General features: G+C 45.1%; 1 protein-coding gene across 2 annotated transcripts in view; it reads right to left on the bottom strand.

Moving 5' to 3' along the window:
* The window catches only part of Pcsk6 (proprotein convertase subtilisin/kexin type 6), a 185,885-nt gene that overhangs the window by 103,116 nt on the left and 62,055 nt on the right, over window positions 1-20,714 (bottom strand). For both annotated transcript variants that reach the window (XM_034507496.2, XM_034507503.2), the window contains exons 3-6: window positions 17,913-18,017; window positions 17,204-17,347; window positions 16,249-16,325; window positions 13,832-13,920 (exon numbers count right to left, since the gene is read on the bottom strand). In XM_034507496.2, coding sequence (XP_034363387.1) covers window positions 13,832-13,920; window positions 16,249-16,325; window positions 17,204-17,347; window positions 17,913-18,017 — 415 coding nt within the window. The remainder of the gene's footprint in view (window positions 1-13,831; window positions 13,921-16,248; window positions 16,326-17,203; window positions 17,348-17,912; window positions 18,018-20,714) is intronic.

Genomic DNA, 20,714 nt, shown 5'->3' with positions numbered 1-20,714 from the left:
TAGAGCCTGTTAATCTCTAAATATGCCCCACCCGATAGCCTTTTTCCAGGTCCCTGGGAGCTGAGGTCAAGACAAACCTACAGTCTGCCATTATCCCAATATAGACATTGTGGATCGACAATATAGGTGGATCGACATAAAGCCAGGTCCCTCTCAGCCTCCCAGGCTATTCTTGATCTCATAACACAGCATCCCATGGCTTCCTAGAGAGAGGCAGCTGCAGCCATGTGCATGTACCCATGGGCTTCATAACCAAACCACCAAGATGAGGCTCTGACAGATTCTCATGTTAACTCTGTCTTGTAATGCACTGACACTGGGGGGGGGGGGTGTCTTAACCCCTAAGAGACTTTCCTCTTCAGCCTTGACTAACTTCTAGGCATAGTAAATGACTCATGTAGAAAAGTATATCTTCCACATGGAAACCAAGCAATCCAGTCTCCACCTAGGAGACTCCTTTAGTGGGTCCTCACAATCTGACCAGGGGAGGGCAGTCAGCAAATGACTAGGGACATATGCTATCCTGCTGAGGTCATCCAGAGTAGCCAGTTCTACTACTTGCATTATCAAGCCTGCTCTCCATGCCTCACCTCGCCTTCCTATGGAAACAGCAATGAATCCTCTGCCTCCCTTGCTTGTCTGACTCCTGAACAACCTTGGAGCTTCCCTAGGAGGCCCTGCATGGTGTGATGTGGATTGTCTTTTTGGGAGCTGTGAGTCACAAGCTACCAATTAGTGGCAGTCATCTGCTCATCAGATGGCCTTGCCAAACCTAAGTGATAATGAAAACCATACTCCCCTTTGATAATCAGGTCCTGTTGATGTCTTGAACGAAAACAGAAGGGAAGAAAAGCTATTGTCATAGCTATTGTCTAGAGCTGTGGTTCTCAACCCTCCCAATGCTGCAACCCTTTAATACAGTTAGTTCCTTGTGTTGTGGTGACCCCCCAACCATAAGATTATTTTGTTACTATTTCCTAACTATGATTTTGCTACTGTTATGACTTGTAATGTAAATATTTAATATATAACCCTCAAAGGGGTCATGAAGCACATGTTGAGAGACACTGGTCCAGGAAGCTGATTCCCGCACTGACTCTTGTGCAGTCCCCTGCCACCGGGAACAGGACAAGTGAATTTTCTAGAGACTTAGGAATTCAGCAAGAGCTGACTCTTGGGACACAGGACAAACATCAAGCTTCAGAGCCACACAGGGCACCCACATATCTATGTCACAGGCAAGAACAGCAAGGAGCTGCCAAGAGGGTGAGTAGATGAGAGAAAGAAAGCCAACTCATGCCCCTGAGCTGGCCTCTGAAGAAGGCAAGGGGGCAGTGAATGTAAGACATTGAACAAACGTGAACAGAGGTTCCCCTGGAGCTGGTCATTCCCCTGAGGAGCTGCTAGACTCTTTGTTTTAGCCTGTCCTCCTCAGCGCCATCAAGAATGAAGACCCTCCTCAGTGTTTGGGGGATTATCTCTGGAACTCTACCTGGGCAGCCCAAGATACCAGGAGCCAGGCTCACTCGTCCTTGTAAGGAGGGTGTGGCCACTGGGGTCTCTAATTCCTCCTCCCCAGGATCCTCAGACTATGCCTAGGAATTTTCAGGCCCAGCAGGCAAGCACTTTAGACAAGATGTGGGGGGTGAGGGACAGGGAAGTGGGGACCCCTCTTCTTTGACAGCACTGCCTCCCACAGTCACCAAATCTCCCAAGCCTCCTGTGCATTTTAAATCCTTCTGCTTTGAAGATTAATCTGGAACTTAACCGGCTGCCTTAGAATAAATGCTCACAAGCCTAAACTGCTTAATGGAAGTGCTAATGAGACGGAATTCTGTGACTCAAAATTAACATAATTAACCAATTTATGGGCACAGATTAATTTAGTTGTTATGTACTTAACATTTTCCTGTTTGTGAAAGGGGGTGGGGGGAATCCCATGATTTAGTTACCCGATCAAAACATGGTGTGGAAACACAGACAGAAATATGTCTGTCGCTGTTTGCTTTTTCTTCCCAGAAGACAAGTAGACACAGTAGCAGCTGCATGTCGTCATGGAAGCCAAGCAGGGGACACTGCTTCGAAGTACCCATCAAACTCAGGGTCCTGGGGGTCCTCTCCTGCTCGGCACCCTTAAGCCATCAGCTCCTGAGCAGCCTGGGGGACCCAGTCCCTCCAGATAATGGTGTTTCTTAGAAGCAGGGGACCCTGATCTCTGTACCTCAGGGTAACCCTCTTTCCTCTGGAGATCTGAGTCATGTTAAACAAGAGTACAGGCGAGGTACTGGCCAAAGGCTGTCCCACACTACTGAGCGTTCCTGACAGCAAGGTCAGCTCAGGCCTCTACTTCTGTGTCCCCAGAGAGTTTCTGTCAGACCCATAGTTCTGAACCTGTGGGTTGTGACCCCTTTGGGGGACAGGGATCATCTAAGACCATCAAAAAACACAGATATTTATATTACAGTTCATAACAGTAGTAAAGTTACAGTCATGAAGTAGCAGCGAAATAATTTTATAGTTAGGGAGTCACCACAACATGCAGGACCGTATGTTATGTATTAAAGGGTTACAGCATCAGGAAGGCTGAGAAGCACTGTGTCACAGGATGCTGGATGCAGTGTGCAGCCAGGAGCATGTGGCATGCTGAACAGGCAGACTCACCTCGTCAGAGCTACAGGCTGAGTGAGGCCTTTGCACTCTGCAGACACCTGTAGGATGGGCATGCCTCCTAGGATCTCGACTGGCAGGTAAACTGTGCTAGAAAGGTGCAGCCAAGTCAACTACACACATGCCAGCAGACAGCAGGTGCAACGAGAGAGGAGCAGCATCGCAAACCAAACCAAACCAAACCAAACCAAACCAAACCAAACCAAACCAAACACAAGGCCAAGAAGGAGGGCTCTGAGTATGCCAGATTATTTTCAAATAAAATGAACAATTTGTAAAATGAAACTTAAAAGACTGAAAGAAGGCTCACAAGCAAGAAGGAAGAGAAACGTTAAAAGTGGCTTGGTGGCAGCTGACTGCAGGGTGTCACTATGCCCTGGCATCAGACAGCTAGGCTAGAAAAGGCACAACCCAGCCTTCAGGTCACCTCTGCTCTGCCTCTCAGCAACTGCCTGACCCTGGAGGTGGCAAGTCACCTCCCTGCTCAGTTTGGTTTCTCGCCCGCACGTGTGAAGTGACCACAATGACACCAACTCCCACAATCCTGCTGAGGATCATATGTAGAGACAGAGGACGAACTTGGTGCTGCATTACAACTAACAGCAGTCTACAATGGCTGCTACTGTTGTACTAATAAAAAATATCCTAAGGGGGCTGGAGCAAGAAAGCGAAGTGGATACGTGGCCTGTCCACCTCTCCTCAGGGCCCAAATCCCCAGGACTTAAAACACAGAAAAGAACAACTCTGAAATAGTCACGCAAGATGTTTGGAGGAACTGAGCACAGAGATGAGATGAGATGCGGGCAGCCGGAGAAGCACCCTAGAGCAAGTCTGCTTGGAAGGGAGCAGTTCCACAAGGCTCAAACCCCCGAGGCCTGGGTGCTCGGTCAGCAGGGATCCTGCCCAAGCCTCCCGGAAGATCATTGCCAACCTGCAGGCTGAGCGGGACGCAGCACAGGAGTCGTTCTGAGGTGAATCAAGTGAGAGATGGTGGTAGGTCAGAGAGAAGGGATGGCGTCCTGAGATTAGGCAGCCCACCCAGTACCCTTCCAAAAGGACGGGGCTAGTACCCGCCAGGCGATGATAATCACTCACAGCCAAGAAATTTGTGGGCATAATTGCGAGTGTGCAACCAAACCCAGCAAACATCTACAGAAATCCAAATGTCAAATTGAAAAGTAACGCAGTTGGATGTCACAGCTCATGCCTGCAATCCAAGCATTGCTGAGCCCAGGGACAAAGGATGGAGAGTCTGGAGCCACAGCAGGATTCTGTCTCCAAAGACAGTGAATGCGGGCAGCAGGGGGCTCCAACATAAATGTCAGTATGCACAAAACGATGCAAGATGCAGTAGTATCTGTGAAGAATCGGCTAGAGCTCTCCTGTTTCCAGGAAGATGGGAAAGATATAATTCACTCCATTCTTCCTGCTTCAAAAAGCTAAACTCTGGAGATGGTACGCGAAACAAACATGAGGGAGCTCTGAGAGGCAAAGAGGCAGGCAGGCTGGTTCTGATCTTGTTCTGTTAAGAATGACATGGTAGTGAGATCTTGGGTCTTCTCCCCACCCCCCTTTTGTCTCTTCTTTTAACTCGTGTGTATGGGTGTTTTGCCTGCACGTCTGTCTGTGCAACACGTGTATGCAGGACCTCCAAAAGTGAGAAGATGGGGCCTCCAGCCGGGCAGTGGTGGCACATGCCTTTAATCCCAGCACTTGGGAGGCAGAGGCAGGTGGATTTCTGAGTTCGAGGCCAGCCTGGTCTACAGAGTGAGTTCCAGGATAGCCAGGGCTATACAGAGAAATCCTGTCTCAAAAAACCAAAAAAAAAAAAAAAAAAAAAAAAAGATGGGGCCTCCAGTCCCATTGGCATCATACTCCAATCTCCAATGGGACTGGAATTACAGATGGCTGTGAGTCACCATGTAGGTGCTGGGAATCAAACCTGGTTCCTCCAGAAGAGCAGCCAGTGCTCTTAACCCCTGAGCCACCGCTCAAGCCCCATCATATCTTTTGTGTGTGTGGTCTGTGGTTTATTTTGTTTTGTTGCTTTGTGACAGAGTCTTGCTGAAGCAGGACAGAAAGATGGAAACCCATGGGTACATGATGGCAAGAGCAAGAAGGGGTGGGGCTGGCAAGTCCTTATAGTAGCTGTGGTCTGGTTTTCTAACACTCCTCACCCCTGGAGTCTGGATGAAGCTTTCACCAGCTGAGACACAAGGATTCCAACACAGTTCACAGAATTTGTTTGAAGCTTGCTCCCTTCCCAGCTGTAAATCCCACAATTCCGTAGGAATCTCACCAGAAATCCCCTTTGACAGAGTAAAATGACATATCCTCACCCTAGTGGCTTCTGGTTAATCCAAAAAGAACAGAAAAAAAATCTTAGCAACCCTTCAAGGTGTAACACGGGAGCCACCAAAATGGTGCACAACTCTACTGCTCAGCCACATAAAGGCGGCTCTCCCTTGAGAAGCGACAACCAGGCTCGCACAGGACATCGCTACCCTGAGAAGCCCACACCTGCTCTCCAGAGTTTGCTGATTCCTTCCCCAGGAGCCTTTCTATTTTTAATAAACTTCTTTCACATTAGCTTGTCCTGAAACATCTTTTCTTCAGCACGGCCATGGATGTATTAGTTGAAGTTGTGTGTGACAGCTTCGGAGACACTGGTGGCCATATGTTCCCTGGCTTTAGGACAGCGTAATCTCACATTTGCCTTCCTGTACTAGAAGAAGGACTCCCCTGGCTGCTTGGGTGACAGTATGGAACAGTGTCTCTATCCCTGCTGCCACTGACATTGCTATGAGTCTCAGGCTGGCCTTGAACTCTCCAGCCTCTCAAGTGCTAGTGTTAGAGACACACGTTACCATACTCAGTTTGCTGTCTTCTTTTTAAAATCTCATTTATTTATTCCAGAGCTAGAGATGAAGATGATGGCAACCCAGAAATACCACTGGAAATAGACAGAAGGGGAAAAAAGGGGAACAAAAACTTAGTTTATCCAGTGTAAGCACCAGGAAAAAAAAAAGGACAGCCTAGGAATGCACAGGAAATGTTTATAATCAACCACCCAAGTACAGCCAACAGCACAGGGAAGCTGCCGTTCCAGCCCACAAAGTTGGGTGGTTAGCCTGGATCTCCATCCCTGTGAAGATGTAACAAGCCTACCCACTAAGCCCAGTGGTGTCAGAAAGTAATAAGAAGAAAACAGGGCTTCTATCATTCCAGTCACAAAAAGGGTCCTTCTCATGAAGTCAAGCAGTCATGAGAAGTCCACTGTTGACCTCCAGCCAGGTAGCATCCAGATGTTCCCCCACTCTTCCCTGGAGTTGCTTTAGGAGATGTGTGAGGAGAAGCCACAGTAATGAGATAACCCCCACAGTGATGTAACTGAACATGTACAGAGAATATCGGTCCCGTCATGCCCAGGATGGATGAGGAGGAGTGTGTATGCTCACTCACATCTGCCCTAACGAGGCAGTAACCCTTTCTCTGCTGGAGCCATGTCATGGAGAAAGCTAAGATAGGAGGCTTAAGCAAGACTAGAGTCTCAGCACAGAATGAACAACTTTTCTAATGAAAATCACACATCACACCAAGTACAGCGGCAACGACGCAGCTGTAAAGGAATGCTACAGTGGAGAAATAGACTGAGAAGAGACCATGGTAATCCCGCAATCTCGAGACAAATGACAACATATTAACGAAGAAGTGGAAATTATTTACAGAGAGATAGAAGGTGTAAGGCACTGTCATCAAAATGACAGGCTCAGTAAATGCAAGGCAGGAAGGGGAAAGCATGGACTGTAAGACAGACCCATAGGCAAAGGAAGAGAACTAAAACAAAGATCTAATACTGATGTCACCAGAGCCCATAGAAGGGAGGGCAGAAAATGTACTCAAAGAAGTAAAAGCTGAGGTCTATCCAAATATTTTCAAGAGACACAGAATTACAGACTCGCTGGGCATTGCTACTCCTCTTGAGTTTTCTGTATCATGTTTGATAGCTGAGGCAAAATGTCTGGTGGTTCTAATATGTGTATGTTAAGGCAATTATAAATATTACATGGGGGGAATAGTGAGATGTAATAGAAGGTAAGGGGCTTGTGCCTCACCCAAACAGTGAGATAATTAATTATTCATAGTCTGATCAATTATATGTAATTTTATATGGTAAAACAGATCATAGATTAAATCAGATTAAAATATAGGCAGTACTTAATCACCCTTCAATGAGACAAAGAAAAAAAATAAAATTACAGGAAGCAACATATTATATGTCAAGCATGAAGTGATCAGATATTAAGAGTAAGTACTGCTGTTATAGACAAGCTGAGTTCACTTCCCAGCACCCACATCAGGAGACTTACAATAGACACACACAAATAATAAATAAAAATAATAAGTAAAAAGTATTCAGAAATAAATATCAATAACAGCACAGTACAATTAAGCTAGTGATAGGGGTCAGGGAGAACACATGGATGACATTCATTCATTCGGACATAGAAGAGCCTACAGTTAAACAGTTAACAAGTGTTCCTCCAGGAGCTAGGAACAAACAACAGTAGGGAAAGATAAAGGAATTACCAAACAAGAAAAGGGAGAAATTGATGAAACAATAAAAAGTTTATTTATAAACAATTAAATTTTTTTAATAAAAAACATAATTCTCTAAAGAAACCCTCTTTAAAGAAGAGAAGAAAACCAATTTTTTACTGATCCAGGGGAAAAACAGATATCATAAATAAAATTGGAAACAACAACTATGCATACAGAAAAGTACCTTTAAATTCTGAGAATATGATATTAAGTTTATGTCAGACTTGAACGTCCAGAGAAATGAGTGATTTTGTAGAAAAATCTAATTACCAAACTTTCCTCAAGGAGAATAAAAAGCCCATATAGACAGTAACCATAAAGAATAACTAACCAGACCCACAGCCATTCCCAAACCAGGCCAGGGCCCTGATAAGGCAACTGCTTCAGAGCAGGGGAAACAGAGTTCCCTGACACATGTCACCCGACCACCCTGAGTGACACCCAGAGAGGAACCGTGCTTAATCTAACCTGCAAACCAATGCAAACACACACACAAACTATCAACAACTGAGTGGAGCAGTAACTTTGAATGATATGAAGGAATGATACTTGGGATCAAACAGGATTTAATTCCAAGAAGGAAAGAAATAAATATCTGAATATAATTTATTACATTACACAGACCAAATGGCACATGTGTGTGAAAAAGAATATGATCATCTCAGTAGATGCCTTTTAAGGGAACATCTTATAAAATCCAATATCCACTCCTCATCGAAATGCTCAGAAATCCAGGAATAAAATACAATTGGTTCAATTTGATAAAGACCAACAACAGGAAATGAACAGAAGGCAGAACAAATGGTTTAATACTATTCCTGCATGCATCAAGTACAACAGAGCCCATAAACCACGACCCTTTAGTAATTATCAGGAATCCATATATGCCAACTTAAGGTGTGAGAGAGAAATGAGTTACCACGGTTAGAGTCAGCCCACCACTGGCCTCACAACTGGCTGCTATTTACCTATAGTAAAGCCACACAAGCACATAGCACCAAGAGCATATAAACAAGTCAGCCAGGAACAAAAACAGTGCCTTCCCTATGTCCATTTCAGTAATGACTGGTGATAAATGTATACTACGTATCAACCTAGACATAAATCTAATTACATATGAACAGTCTATACAGAGAAAGTGATAAAACTTAAGTGACGCTTTGAAAAAAAGCCTAAAAATATAGACACAAACCGTGATGCTCCTGGGTGGGAAGACTCAGTATTGTAAGGCTATCAGTTCTACCACAAACCAATCTATAATTTTACATGCAATGCCCATCAAAACCCCAACAGGAATTTTCATGGAACTTGACAAGAAAACTCTCAAGTTCAGCTGAGAGAAAAATACTCAGGACATTTTTGAAAGAGAGCTATAAGAGAAAATTCGTCCTGTTAGTTATCAGAAAAAAAAAAAAACCCAAACTATGCAAACAATAATGATGGCGTTGATAGAACTTAGACTAATACAGTATCAGGGAGGAGCCTGTGTACACAGGGGATGCAGGGTGGGAAAATGCAGTGTGCATGCTTAAATTGAACAGGCATCTGATGGGCTGGAGGCAGGCTCTCCATCCTACTCAATATTCACGAAAAAAATTCCATAGGAATCAGGAGGTAAAAATAAAAGATAACTCCATTAAAGCTCTTGGATAAATTATTGTCCTAAAACTACATTTCCAGAGGAAACACAAGAGAAACAATTTTATTTTTCATGGACTTTTCTTAAGCTAGATCTCAAACTCCAGCATTATAAACGGAAGATAAACAAATTTGACATTATAAAAATTTCATCAGGTTTTTATTGAAATGTTACAGAAAAAGAACACAAGTCATCCATGTGTACCTCAAGACCTTAATAAAAAATTAAAATCTTCTAAAATGAAATGCAGCAGAGACTACTGAGTAAATGCACCCTGGGCTCCCCACTTTGAAAATGATGTCTCTACTGGTCCCTGGGCATATTAATCTCTCCTGAACATAGGTGGGATACTTACTGGCAATATGGCCAGAGTGCTAGTGACTGGGAGAATTTGTTTCCTAAGATATAAGTTGAATAGATCCACTGTTTTCTTTAGTTATTTTTATGTGATAAAACTTACAAAAATCTTACAATTTTAACAAAGAAAGTTGTTAAAATTTACTGCATTTGAATAAACAGGCAGGCTTTTTTTTTTTTATTTTATTTTATTTTTTTTTAAGAATCCCATCTGTGGTGATTTTAAACTATGTCATTTTTCTCTTCAAAAGGTGCAACCAAATTCCTCTTGGGGATGTAGTGATGCACTTCTGATAAGCAGAATATGGCTGCAGAGAAGGTTTGTAACCTCTGGGACTAGATCATAAAAGACACTGTAACCTCATGATGTAAAACTTACAAAGAATCAATATGAAGTTTTAAAAAAAAGGCACTGTAGCAAGATGGTTATTTCTCTCTTGAACCATGATGGCACTTGGGGGAATTAGCTTCCATGCTATAGGGACACTCAAGCCACCCTGAAGATAGATAGGTATTTTGAGAAACCAGTGTCCCCAACCACAGCTGCCAAGGAGTTAAGGCCTCACACCAGCAGCCATGTTCAGCCCATCATGAGAGAGGATACCCAGTAAAGCAGTCAGAGCTCAGACACAGCCAACTATGTAACTTCATCTCGAAGAGTGACTCAGCCTGAACCATTTGGCGCAGCCGTGTTCTGCTAAATGAGAGACGATTGTTGTTTAAGAAATCTTAGTTTGTGATGGTTGTCGTGTGGCAAAGGCTAACAAATGTGAACTCTACTAGTTTAAAAAAATATACATACATATATATCAGATATGTATATATGCATATACATATCTATGTATGTGTGCACATATATGCATATACATACATATGTGTGCATATATATGTATGTGTGTATGTGTGTATGTGTGTGTGTATGTATGTATGTATGTATGTATGTATGAATGTGTGAATGAGTTCTAAGTTTGTTTCAGTAAGGGTAGAGGAGCACATAGCAGGCCACCTCTTCACAGATAATAATCACAGACTCTGGGAAACATGTCCATTTTTAAGGGCATCAGAAAGCAACCAGAAGAGGGCAGAGATAGATAGGGATTTAGTGGTTTAAAGGAAAGAATTATCTTGGGTGTTAGATGGATTTCCGCAACCAGGCTCTCCATTGAAGTCAATTGTGACAGGACACAGATTTTAAGAAACTGAGAGAAGGAATCTCAGAAAGGACCCAGGAAAAGGCATAATGTTCACTCACTCCTTTGACTGATCCCTGAACATGTGTCTAGGCAATGTTAGTTAAAAAAAAAAAAATCTAGGAAGAAGATAACAGGCACAAACCTGAACAAGCCGTGCAGATGTCCCAAGCACTCTGCAGCCCAGGGCTGCAGGTTTCCACCGAGACACCAAAAGCTATGCTATAAGAGCAAAAGCTACGTTCCTGGCAAAGAAGTCTGTAAAATGATGAATAAGCCTTTCAAATTTCAAATTTATATTATTGCTATAACAACATTTTACAGTATTCAGAAAAAAAATCAACAGGCTCCAAATTCTACAGTGTAGATTATTTTTATTGTATAATAAATTTTATTATATAATGATACAATAAAAATAACTAGGCGTGCAAAATAGAAGAATATGTGAGCCACTATAAAGAGCAGAATTAATCATTAGGGACATAAAAATGACTGGGCTACTGGACTTCGTACTAAAGACTCTGCAGTAACTCTGACTACCTCGCCAGGGAGTTTAAGATAAAAGACACTTACAGAGTGAAGTTGCGGGAGCCTCAGGGAAGATTTAGAGCTGGTTACAAATAAGACAAAGCAAACTGAAAACTGAAGACAGAAAAATACAATAACTAACACTTTGTAATAGCAAGGGATTAAGAATAGACTGGATGCTGTAAAAAGAAGGTGTAGCACTAACTGTCTAACTAAAACCAAACGGAGAGACAGATTTTAATATAGGAAAGTGCCTCAGTGAGCTATGAGGTATGTAGAGCAGGCAGGTGATTCAAAGTAAAAAACACTTAAACACTGACTTTTCTCTTTAAATTCTCTCTCTCTCTCTCTCTCTCTCTCTCTCTCTCTCTCTCTCTCTCTCTGTGTGTGTGTGTGTGTGTGTGTGTGTGTGTGTGTGTGTGTGTGTGTGTTAGTTCTCAACCTGTGAGTCACAACCCCTTTGGGGTCAAATGACACTTTCACAGGTCCTGCATAGCAGATATTTACACTACGACTCATAACAGTAGCAAAATTACAGTTATGAAGTACCAACAAAATAATTTTATGGTTTGGGGATGACCACAACATGAGGAACTGTATTAAAGGGTCACAGCATTAGGAAGGTTTGAGAAGCACTGGTTTAAAGAGAAAGCTAGCATGAACTCTCTGAGAATCAGCAAACTCCAATCTGGAATAATAGAAAGAAAATGACACAAGAGGCCATATATAGCTACAAAAATATAATAGTTTAGAAAAGCAGCATCAAGCTTCCCCAGAAGAGAACACACAAATGCAGGGGCGGCAGTCAGGATGGCACCCGGCTCACCCTCAGAGAGAGCGATGGGCAGGAGACAGAGGCCAACATCTTTAAAATGTCGAAAGTGTCAGGCAAGAGTCCTGCTCAACACAGCCCCTTTCCAAAACACGACAAACATACTTTCAGAGCCAGGAATTCAGTCTCTACCCAGGTTTTCCTCTGACCTCTGTATGCATGGGCATACAACCCATTAATACTAGATTAATTGACTAGTTCCTTTTAAAGACACTTTCAAATAATTCTAGGACAATTTCTTACCAGAATACCTAAACTTAAAAAAAAAAAAAAATTAAAAGAGAAATCTCTGGGTACATTGACTTTACTCCCAGTATTTGGAAGGCTGAGCTAGGATGATGGCCATGACTTTGAAGCCAGCCTGGGTTATGTACAGAGCTCCAGGCCAGTTTAGGCTATCTCAAAAAATAAATTCTTCAGGTTGAAAATAGAGAAACCACAAAGCTCAAGAAACTCTCCATATACAAGCAGGTGTAACTTTCTATGACTGACTTGAGTATTTAAAACAAGAGTAAGAGAAATAGCCGAGTCAGGCTATGTGATCTCAGTACTCAGGGGGTGGATTGCTATGAGTTCAAGGTCAGCCTGGGCTACATAGCCAGATGTGTGTCAAAATAAAGACTAAGAAGGAATGGAGTAATAGCAGTGCATACATATTCAGTACACAAAACCTCCAGCACAAAGCACGAGGGTGTAAATTGAAACAATCTGTCTCGATTCATACTTTACACATGATTCATTATGACTTATTCCAGACAGACTGGGGCAGGTTAAGATACACATTTTACTCTCCGGAGCAATGACTGCGGGTAGGGGTACGGGGGGTGGGGTGGGCGGGGGGAGGGGGACAGGCATAAAAAGGTTTAGGTCTATGATCAGCCCAGAGGCACTACAGAGAAATTCCCTATCTTGTGTATGAAAACTCAGAGAGAGGGTAGCCGCCCTATGTCTGGGGTGTTCCAAAATTACCCTGCCCAGTGGTGGGTGTCAGGAGACGGGCAGGAGGAAGAGGTGGTCATATATGTAGAACTGAAAGTATGCATGGCAGCTTTGGAGACGCTGGAGCCATATGCTCCTTGGCTTAAGAACAGCACAATCTCCATGTATCTTCCAGTATCCAGCCCACTCCTGGTCCTGTCCTTAAGTAGTATATGTCCTCCCAGCTCTACACTGCTGATTCCTTTGCCTCCTTGGAATGCCCTATGTGCAGCCAAGCCTCCAGGTCAGGCTCCAGCCATGTCTCTTGCTTCTACCCTTCCAAGTTCCGCCTGCCTGTCTCATTTCAGTACCTGGTCCCGTACTGACTTCTCTGCAGTACTAGTCACCCCAAAGGCATGCTGAGCTGCTGGAGGCTCCTAGTTATGTCTGGCATCTTCATCTCCCCCTCAATGGCTGCCCAGAGTTATACATGCGGTACGTGCTTGAAGATGTTTGAAAAATTAATTTTTAAAACATTCTTGCTCCTGGCCCTACTCAGGAGGTCCTCGCCCTCCAAGACTCCGGGAAGCTCAGAGCCACAGTTTGACAATGAGGATAGAGGAGAACCATCCAAGGACAGCAAGCTGGACTTGTGCAGCTCCTCTGGGTGGCTCTCTGTAAGCATTGTTTCCACTGACCCCACCCACCTGCCTGACCCCAGAGAGTCTTGGAGGCCCATGTTCTCAAATGACCCTTTGCAGACAAACTCCCTGGGAATCTACAGGTCTGATTTGTGGGTCTCGAGGGGAAGCAAGGAATCTGCATCTTAGTAGATATCAGATGTTGCCAGACTAAGGATCTGAAGGAGCGAGGCTTGAACAACTGAAGAGTGGGGGGTCTATCTGCTCACTCAATCAAGCAAGTCCCACCTCGAGAACCCACTATTAGGCTGGCTGACTGAGCTGGGACAGCTGGCATTGCTGCTTCAGGCCAGGTCTATGCCCAGGTCAAAGGACATGAGGCAGCTGAACCCCTCAGAAAGAGTGTTTTCCACCCAGCCCTTGACCCCTCTGCTCCCAGCTCTGTGTCTCACCTTACCTCCTATCTTTGCATTATATGCTATGCCCACGATGCAGTAGGAGTTGTTGGCCGAAGCAGCGACTTCTCCCGCGCAGCGAGTGCCATGTCTGAAGCAGAGGAAAACAGAAACAAAGAAAGTGAGGTCCTGGTCCAGCAATTATTAATGAATCCTGTGTACTGCTCATTATTTCTGCAGCCAAGGTCAGCTATTGCTCTCTATACCTGAGATGCCAGCAAAGACCCCTGCCTTTTTTTTAAGCATATGTATGCAATCAGGTTTTGCCCTGCCCTCTGTGCCTTCTGGAGATGGCACTGGTTCCCAGGATGTCCCTTCTAGGATGCCTCCAATAGATCCCCAGGCAGAGTTGCAGCACCTGCTGCCAGTGTCCATGGCCCTGGGTGTCTCGGCACTTGTTACTGCTGTTCACAGACCTGCCTCAGTTCTGTGCCTCCTGTGACTAAAGACGCGTCACTCGGCACATACAGGTGTGGCGGTGTCAACGCCTGCCTCACTGATACAATACAAAGAAACCCGTGCGCATTTGCCTTGGTTCCCTGTGTCCTGACAAGCTTGCTAGCCTGAAGAGACCTCTGTCATTTCCACAGCTGTTTACCAGGAGCTGAGAAAGGATGTTTTTTTGGATGCTCAGCAAAGGCTGGGGGGCAATGAGGAAATGAACAGAGGAACACATGGCTTTCCCCAGAAATGAGCCTATCTTCTGAGGTGCCACCTTGGGTCATTCCCTCTAGTGGATGCCAAAACATAAACTAGTGTACATCGTACATCTGTGAGGAGAGACCATGGGGGACTCAGAATCATCTATTCAAATGTGTAGCAAATTTTAAAAATGGCCCAGGGCCTGGATGCTAGAGCCCTTGGAACGGTGTCATCTGTCATTCTCTGGAAGTCTTGCAGCTCCAAGGCTGGGCCTGCTCTCAGGTCACACAATGGGATTTGGTTTTGCCCTTCAAGGGTCACTGCATGGAATATAGATCATGCTTTTCCACCCCTTGATGTGTGACCAGGAAGCGGGCCCTGTGCCCCAGGCCTCCCCGCTGCCTCACAGAAGGGCACCTTGGGACGTGAGGCAGGAAGCAGTCTGGGAGCCCAGGAGCCCAGCATCTGGCATGTGGCACATAGCACCAAGCAGCCCTGCACAGCACTGAGTGGAACCCACGGCACACTGGTATACTGCTGGAGTCTGGATGCTGGATGCCCTGCCCTCAGTCTCATGTGTTAGAGGCTTAGTCCCATGGTGGCACTACTTTGAGGAGCAGTATCTTTAGCAGATGGAGCCTTAGGTCACTGATCACGTGATCTGAGTGAGGCTGTGACACTCAGACACTTCCTCCTTCTCTTTTGGCTTTCTAGCTTACCTTATGAAGTGTTAAGTGCTGCTTTATGTTCCCACCACGATGGACCAACTGATCATGGACTGGGGCAAAGTTGCGAGCCAAAGTAAATCTCTCTCCATCTGTTTTTTTGTTGTTTGTTTTTGTCCTTCTTACACTCTCCCACTTCCCTCTCTCCTCCTTTCCCCTTCCCCCAAACCTACCCCCCTCCCCCCAGTCTTCCTTTCTTTTCCCCTGTTTCAGAGATGCATCCTGCTATACTGTCCAGGTTGTTCTCTAAGCACCTCCTGCCTTCCCCTTGAGTAGCTAGGACCAGAGATGCATGCCACTGCATGTATATTCACCTTTCCTTCTAAGCCAGGCATTCCCTTATAGTGACAGAAAGTTGACTAACAGAAGCAGCTTGGGAAGACATACACCAGCTGGTGCTGTGTCAACACAGGGAAAGAAGAAAGAGCTTTTGTTACTTTCCTCTAAATATTTCTGGAAGAATGATAAGAGTTAAGGGAATCAGGCTTGCTGACAGAGAAAGGACAAGCAGGCACCGTGAAGGAAATGCAGAAACAACCCAGGACTGCCATTTAGCTTGCATAGGTCACTTGACCTCTCCAGGCTACCTAAGGTGGTGACTTACAATGTAACCGATCCCCACCTGTCACCTCACTTACCTATCCCAACAGCCCTTGAGCTGGGTACATCATCTGTGCGGAGCAGCCTCCATGACAGAAGGACTGTGTCAGCAAGGTTTCTCTAACGTGCACAAACAGCCACAGCCAGTGGGCGGGAGAGGTGGGATTTGAACCGTTTATTTGTCCAGCCTCACTCATGACTTTCCACCTCGGCCATAAGGTCAAGAGCTCAGGTATGTGACTAGTGTGTTTGGACAGACCAGACTGATGTTTGAACACAGTCACAGAGAGTCCAGATCCCACTTCCCTTGGTGGTAGAGTGGCTTCTGAGACCCTAGACATGCCTCAGACAGCACTCAGGCAGGTGAATCACCCAGCGCCTAGAACTTCTGCAGGGCCCCTCTTTGCAAAGAAAGGAAGCTAAGCCAGTACGGCAGGCACAAAAGGACATACTTGTTCTCATTGCTGGCATCATATCTTGGGGATGGGTCATAATCGTTTCCGTTGACATCATAGCTTGCATAGGAATCCTAGGAATTAAATCTTGGTTAGTGAGAATTGGAGGCGCAATATTTGATAATGCTACTTTAAACCATCCGTCTGCCAAGCCTTGGAAAATGAAGAAAAATCATACCCAGGATCGCTCTGACTATAACTACCATCCTATATACTTTTCATTGTGGTGAAATATACAGGACATAAAACCTTACCATCTCAACTATCTTTAGGTGTACGGTTCAGTGTCACTAAATCCACATACTTTTTTTTTGTGCAATTACCACCACCCTTTATCACTGGGACTTTTCACTGTGCAAAACTAAAGTCTGCTCTGACAAAATGGTAACTCCCCACCACCCCTCCCCAAGCCCTGGCAACCGCCATGCTTTTGTCTCTCAGTGTGGCTCCAGATGTGTCTCAGAAGAGGAATCACTCAGTATTTGTGTTCTGAGACAGCTAATTCCACCCAGCATAAGGCCCTCAGGTTCGAGTTGGCACATGTATCAGAATTTCCTTAATTTCATATTTTAATGTGCATAGTTCCCTTTACGTATTGGTAGTAATGGTATTCATATAAATTTTTGTCCTCTACAGGAAATGCGTCACCAAGTTTTCCAGAATTAACGCAGTCTTCACAACTCGTCCCTGTGGGCCACATAATGACCTCAGATGTGGGTTCCATGGGATTTACTTAGCTACTTTTGGCACCTGGGTATCTTAGAGGATTTAGTACATTTCCCATATTTACTGCAGGGAGGAGTAGCAGAATGTTTGCACCCCTGACCTTTCCCAGCATGATCTTCATTAGTCTCTGATTTAAAGAGTTTGGGGAAGAGGAAAGGCAGTCGGTATGTATTTAATAACTGGTGTAGTTAAATTCCATGTGTGTCAATTCTGAGGCTGTACTCACGTAGTTGGGGGCCAGGTCTGGGTGATTCCTCTCTATGCCGTCATCGAGGATGGTGACGACCACATTCTTTCCCGTGTAGCCACGCTTCCACGCCGCCTGGACGTTCATCTCTGAGCGACAGCGGCTGTTTTTATCAGCACAATGCTGCAAGCACAGAGGACACTGAAGCCCAGGACAGACACCTCTGCAGCTGAGCAGCCACAGAACACTCCACACTCCTGATACCAACAGAGCACAGCATGGCAACCCAGCCAGACAGGGATGACTGTGTTAGGAAGCAATGAAGAACAGTGGGCTCCACCTTAGGAAAGACTTGCTTATATGTGGAGGCTCCCTGGTCTTCTCTGCACCTGACAAGTGTGAGTCCCTGTGTCACTGTCTCCTGCTGGGAACACCATCCAAGGACAGGTCTTCACCACTCAGTCCATTCTGCAGCCAGCATCAATGCTCCTCCCTCCATACAGAGCCCTCCCTGAATTCTCACACAGTCTCACGCAGGCCTTCAGGGAGGGCTCTGTATGGAGGGAGGAGCAGTGGTTCTCAACCTGTAGGTCATGGCCCCCCACAAGGGTTGCATATCAGATATTTACATTACAAATCATAAGAGTAGAAAAATTATAGGTATGAAGCAGCAATGAAAATTAACCCACTTCAGAGGCACAGCGTGCTAATGTCCCCGAGAAGACAGAGGTCCCAATACCTTACTTACCATGTACCACATGTTGGACCAAATGGGATCATTAAAATAAAGAGAGTCGCTTCGCGCCTGTCTCTTGACCCTGCGCTTCACTTCCTGTTGTTGGAGCCATTTTACCTATTTAAAAAAAAAAGGTAGATGTTATTTATTTAAAAGTGCAGTGTTTCCATGGCTAAAGAACTTGCTATGCTAGCCTGACAAGCTGAGTTTAAACCCAACATTAAAAACCAAAACCAAAACCATGCATCAGCTCTTATCTGTAATCTAGCACCTACAGGGAACTAGGGAAACCAAGACTGGAAACTTGCCAAGAAGCTTGAGGGCGGGCTAGCCTGGAACACACAGTGTGTCATCGACAAGAAGAGCAGAAACAATGTGGAAAAAGAGAAGCAACTTTGAAAGCCATCCCCTGACCTCCATATACATACTAGTTCAAGTACATGCATGTGTATGCTTGCCTGCGTTTGCTTAGTGGGTAAAGGCACTTAGCACACAAGCCTCAGGAACTCATAGAAAGGTCTGGAGTTATCCTCCATAGTTATCCTTTAGTCTCCACACATGCACTGTGTGTGACATTTGTCTGTGGGTGCACACAAACTAAACATAGATGTCTGTGATTGATAACAGATATCGAGAGATGAGAGATCGTCGAGAGACAGAGCATTTAGTGACCTCCCAACTTCAGCCTCTTGTAGGCGCTACAGGTTTCCTTTTGCAAGATTCTGGGTCATGGTAGGTGATCTGGATGGCGTGCACCAAGAGATGCTTTGACGACAGTTGAAAGCGGCTGGCTTATTATGAATGGTGGTGAGGGTGGTGATCACACCACACTGACAGATTTTGAAGTTATTCTACTGAAATCAACAGACTGTGATGGTGCCACCCAAAAAATGGACAAATAGTTGCTGTCCCAAAGAAGAGAACACTGGCACTGGCATGGGGAGGAGGAATGAGAGAGCGAAGAAACTGTTCAGTCAAACTGGTACCAGAGTGGTACTTGTCTAGTGAAGACATGAGTAGGGGAATTTCCATAATTCACATAGTAAAGATTGGGGCAGCAACTGGAAAACATGTGCAGAGAAAGATCTAGAAAGGGAAATAGCAAAGCACTAACCATGGCAATTCTTGGATAGTGACATTATTGCTAATTTATAATTGGGGGTTTTATAAATTTCTCTTACACAATATGACTTGCCTTCTTGATCAAGCAACAGTTTGAAAGGTAGAATAAACAGCCCAGAAGGCCAGAGATCCAGGATCCAGAAAGCCTGGAATAAAACTCGGCCCCACAACTCATGGTGCCTCCTGAGCCTCAGTTTGTCTGTCTATAGAAAGAGCCTATCACCATGAATTCTAGGGACCATTGTGGGTACAGTGTGTTCTAAACATCCACACCAGTGCCTAGCATACAGCATATGTCCACTGCTTATACACACTGCTTTCCAACTGCAGGGACCTATTCAAGAACCCAAGGCAGTGGAAATGTTTTCTCTGACCTTGCTGGGCTGGTTGGCCCCTCAATAATGCTTGCAGCTATGGGTCAAGCCAGTGCTGAGGGCCAAGACTGGAAAGATGAGAATGTGCTTTTTGAGAGCATGGTGCCCCTGCTCTCAGAAAGGCTGGACCCCACTCTGGATCCAAGGAGACAGTGAGGTCACTCTACACAAGGCAGGCTGTCTATAGGAGTTGACGTGGACTTGGAAGGAAAGAATGAAGGGCAAGAAACTCACAGTTACTTAAAGGTTGCTGGGGACTATAAGCTGGTCCTGGAGACTATAAGCTGGTCCTGGAGTTAGAATGGCTGTCCCAGAGAAAGCAGGGAGTGAGGTCCCCTAGGGTCAAAGGTAAGATTCCCCTCCCTTTTCTCTAAGCATCAACCTCTCCATTTCCTAAAGGAGGGAGCAGAGCATCCTGAAGGTTAGTCTCATGGATGTCAAATCCTCCCTGGTATACAGGACAAAACATGTAGGAAGAAGTACCACAGCCTGTCCCACCAGATATGGTCTGTCTATAAATTATCTATGTACTAGGTTTATTAGAAACCCTGCAAGAAAGCTGGATGTGGGGACACACACTCAATCCTAGTACCTGGGAGGCAGAAAGTTCATTTGATGAAAATCCCAGGCTAGCCAGAGCTACATAGCCAGGCACTGTCTCAAAACAACAACAACAACAAAACCCTGAAAAGAGCTCAAAATCCCTTTTGGATTAGACATTTTTAAAAGCTTCAGTCCCAAGTCCTAGGTAATTTATAAGCCCCATAGAAGGAGACTCCTGCAGAAAATAAAATGAGAAAGTGAGATGTTTTGCTCATAACACCCATTGATAGCATTTTACAGCTTCCCCACATATGCTACCAGAACAAGAAAACTCTACCTGCTATGAGAGCTGTAAGGCAGTGTGCTTCAGTATCTGTTAAACACCTACCATAAAACACAGAGGACTCCTCAGACTCTGCACTCCCCAGACTCTGCACTCCCCATGGTGATTTCACCTCTCCTGCCATGCTGACAGCCCAGAGCCACAGTGCCACCAGGCCTCACTTCTCCTCTGAGGAGGTAGCTCTGCTGTCCCGAGCCTGGGTGTATGCTGTGAGGGAAGCAAGTATCCAGTATGGAGTGGCCAGCTGGATGAGTTGAGCATCCCAGCTCCTTGTTGTTGCTGGGTTTGGGGGAAGAGCCCCATGCTGACATTCTGAGGATAACTGCTGCCCATGGCCAAGACAATGAAACCAAACAGCATGGGTTATATGCACAATGTGGGAGTGTCGAGGTTCCAACTCTGCTGACAGGGACTCAGAAGGTGGTTAATATG

This window comes from Arvicanthis niloticus, chromosome 1, assembly GCF_011762505.2.
Source record: "Arvicanthis niloticus isolate mArvNil1 chromosome 1, mArvNil1.pat.X, whole genome shotgun sequence".
NCBI lineage: Eukaryota > Metazoa > Chordata > Mammalia > Rodentia > Muridae > Arvicanthis > Arvicanthis niloticus.
This window is presented reverse-complemented; position numbering and strand designations above follow the sequence as displayed.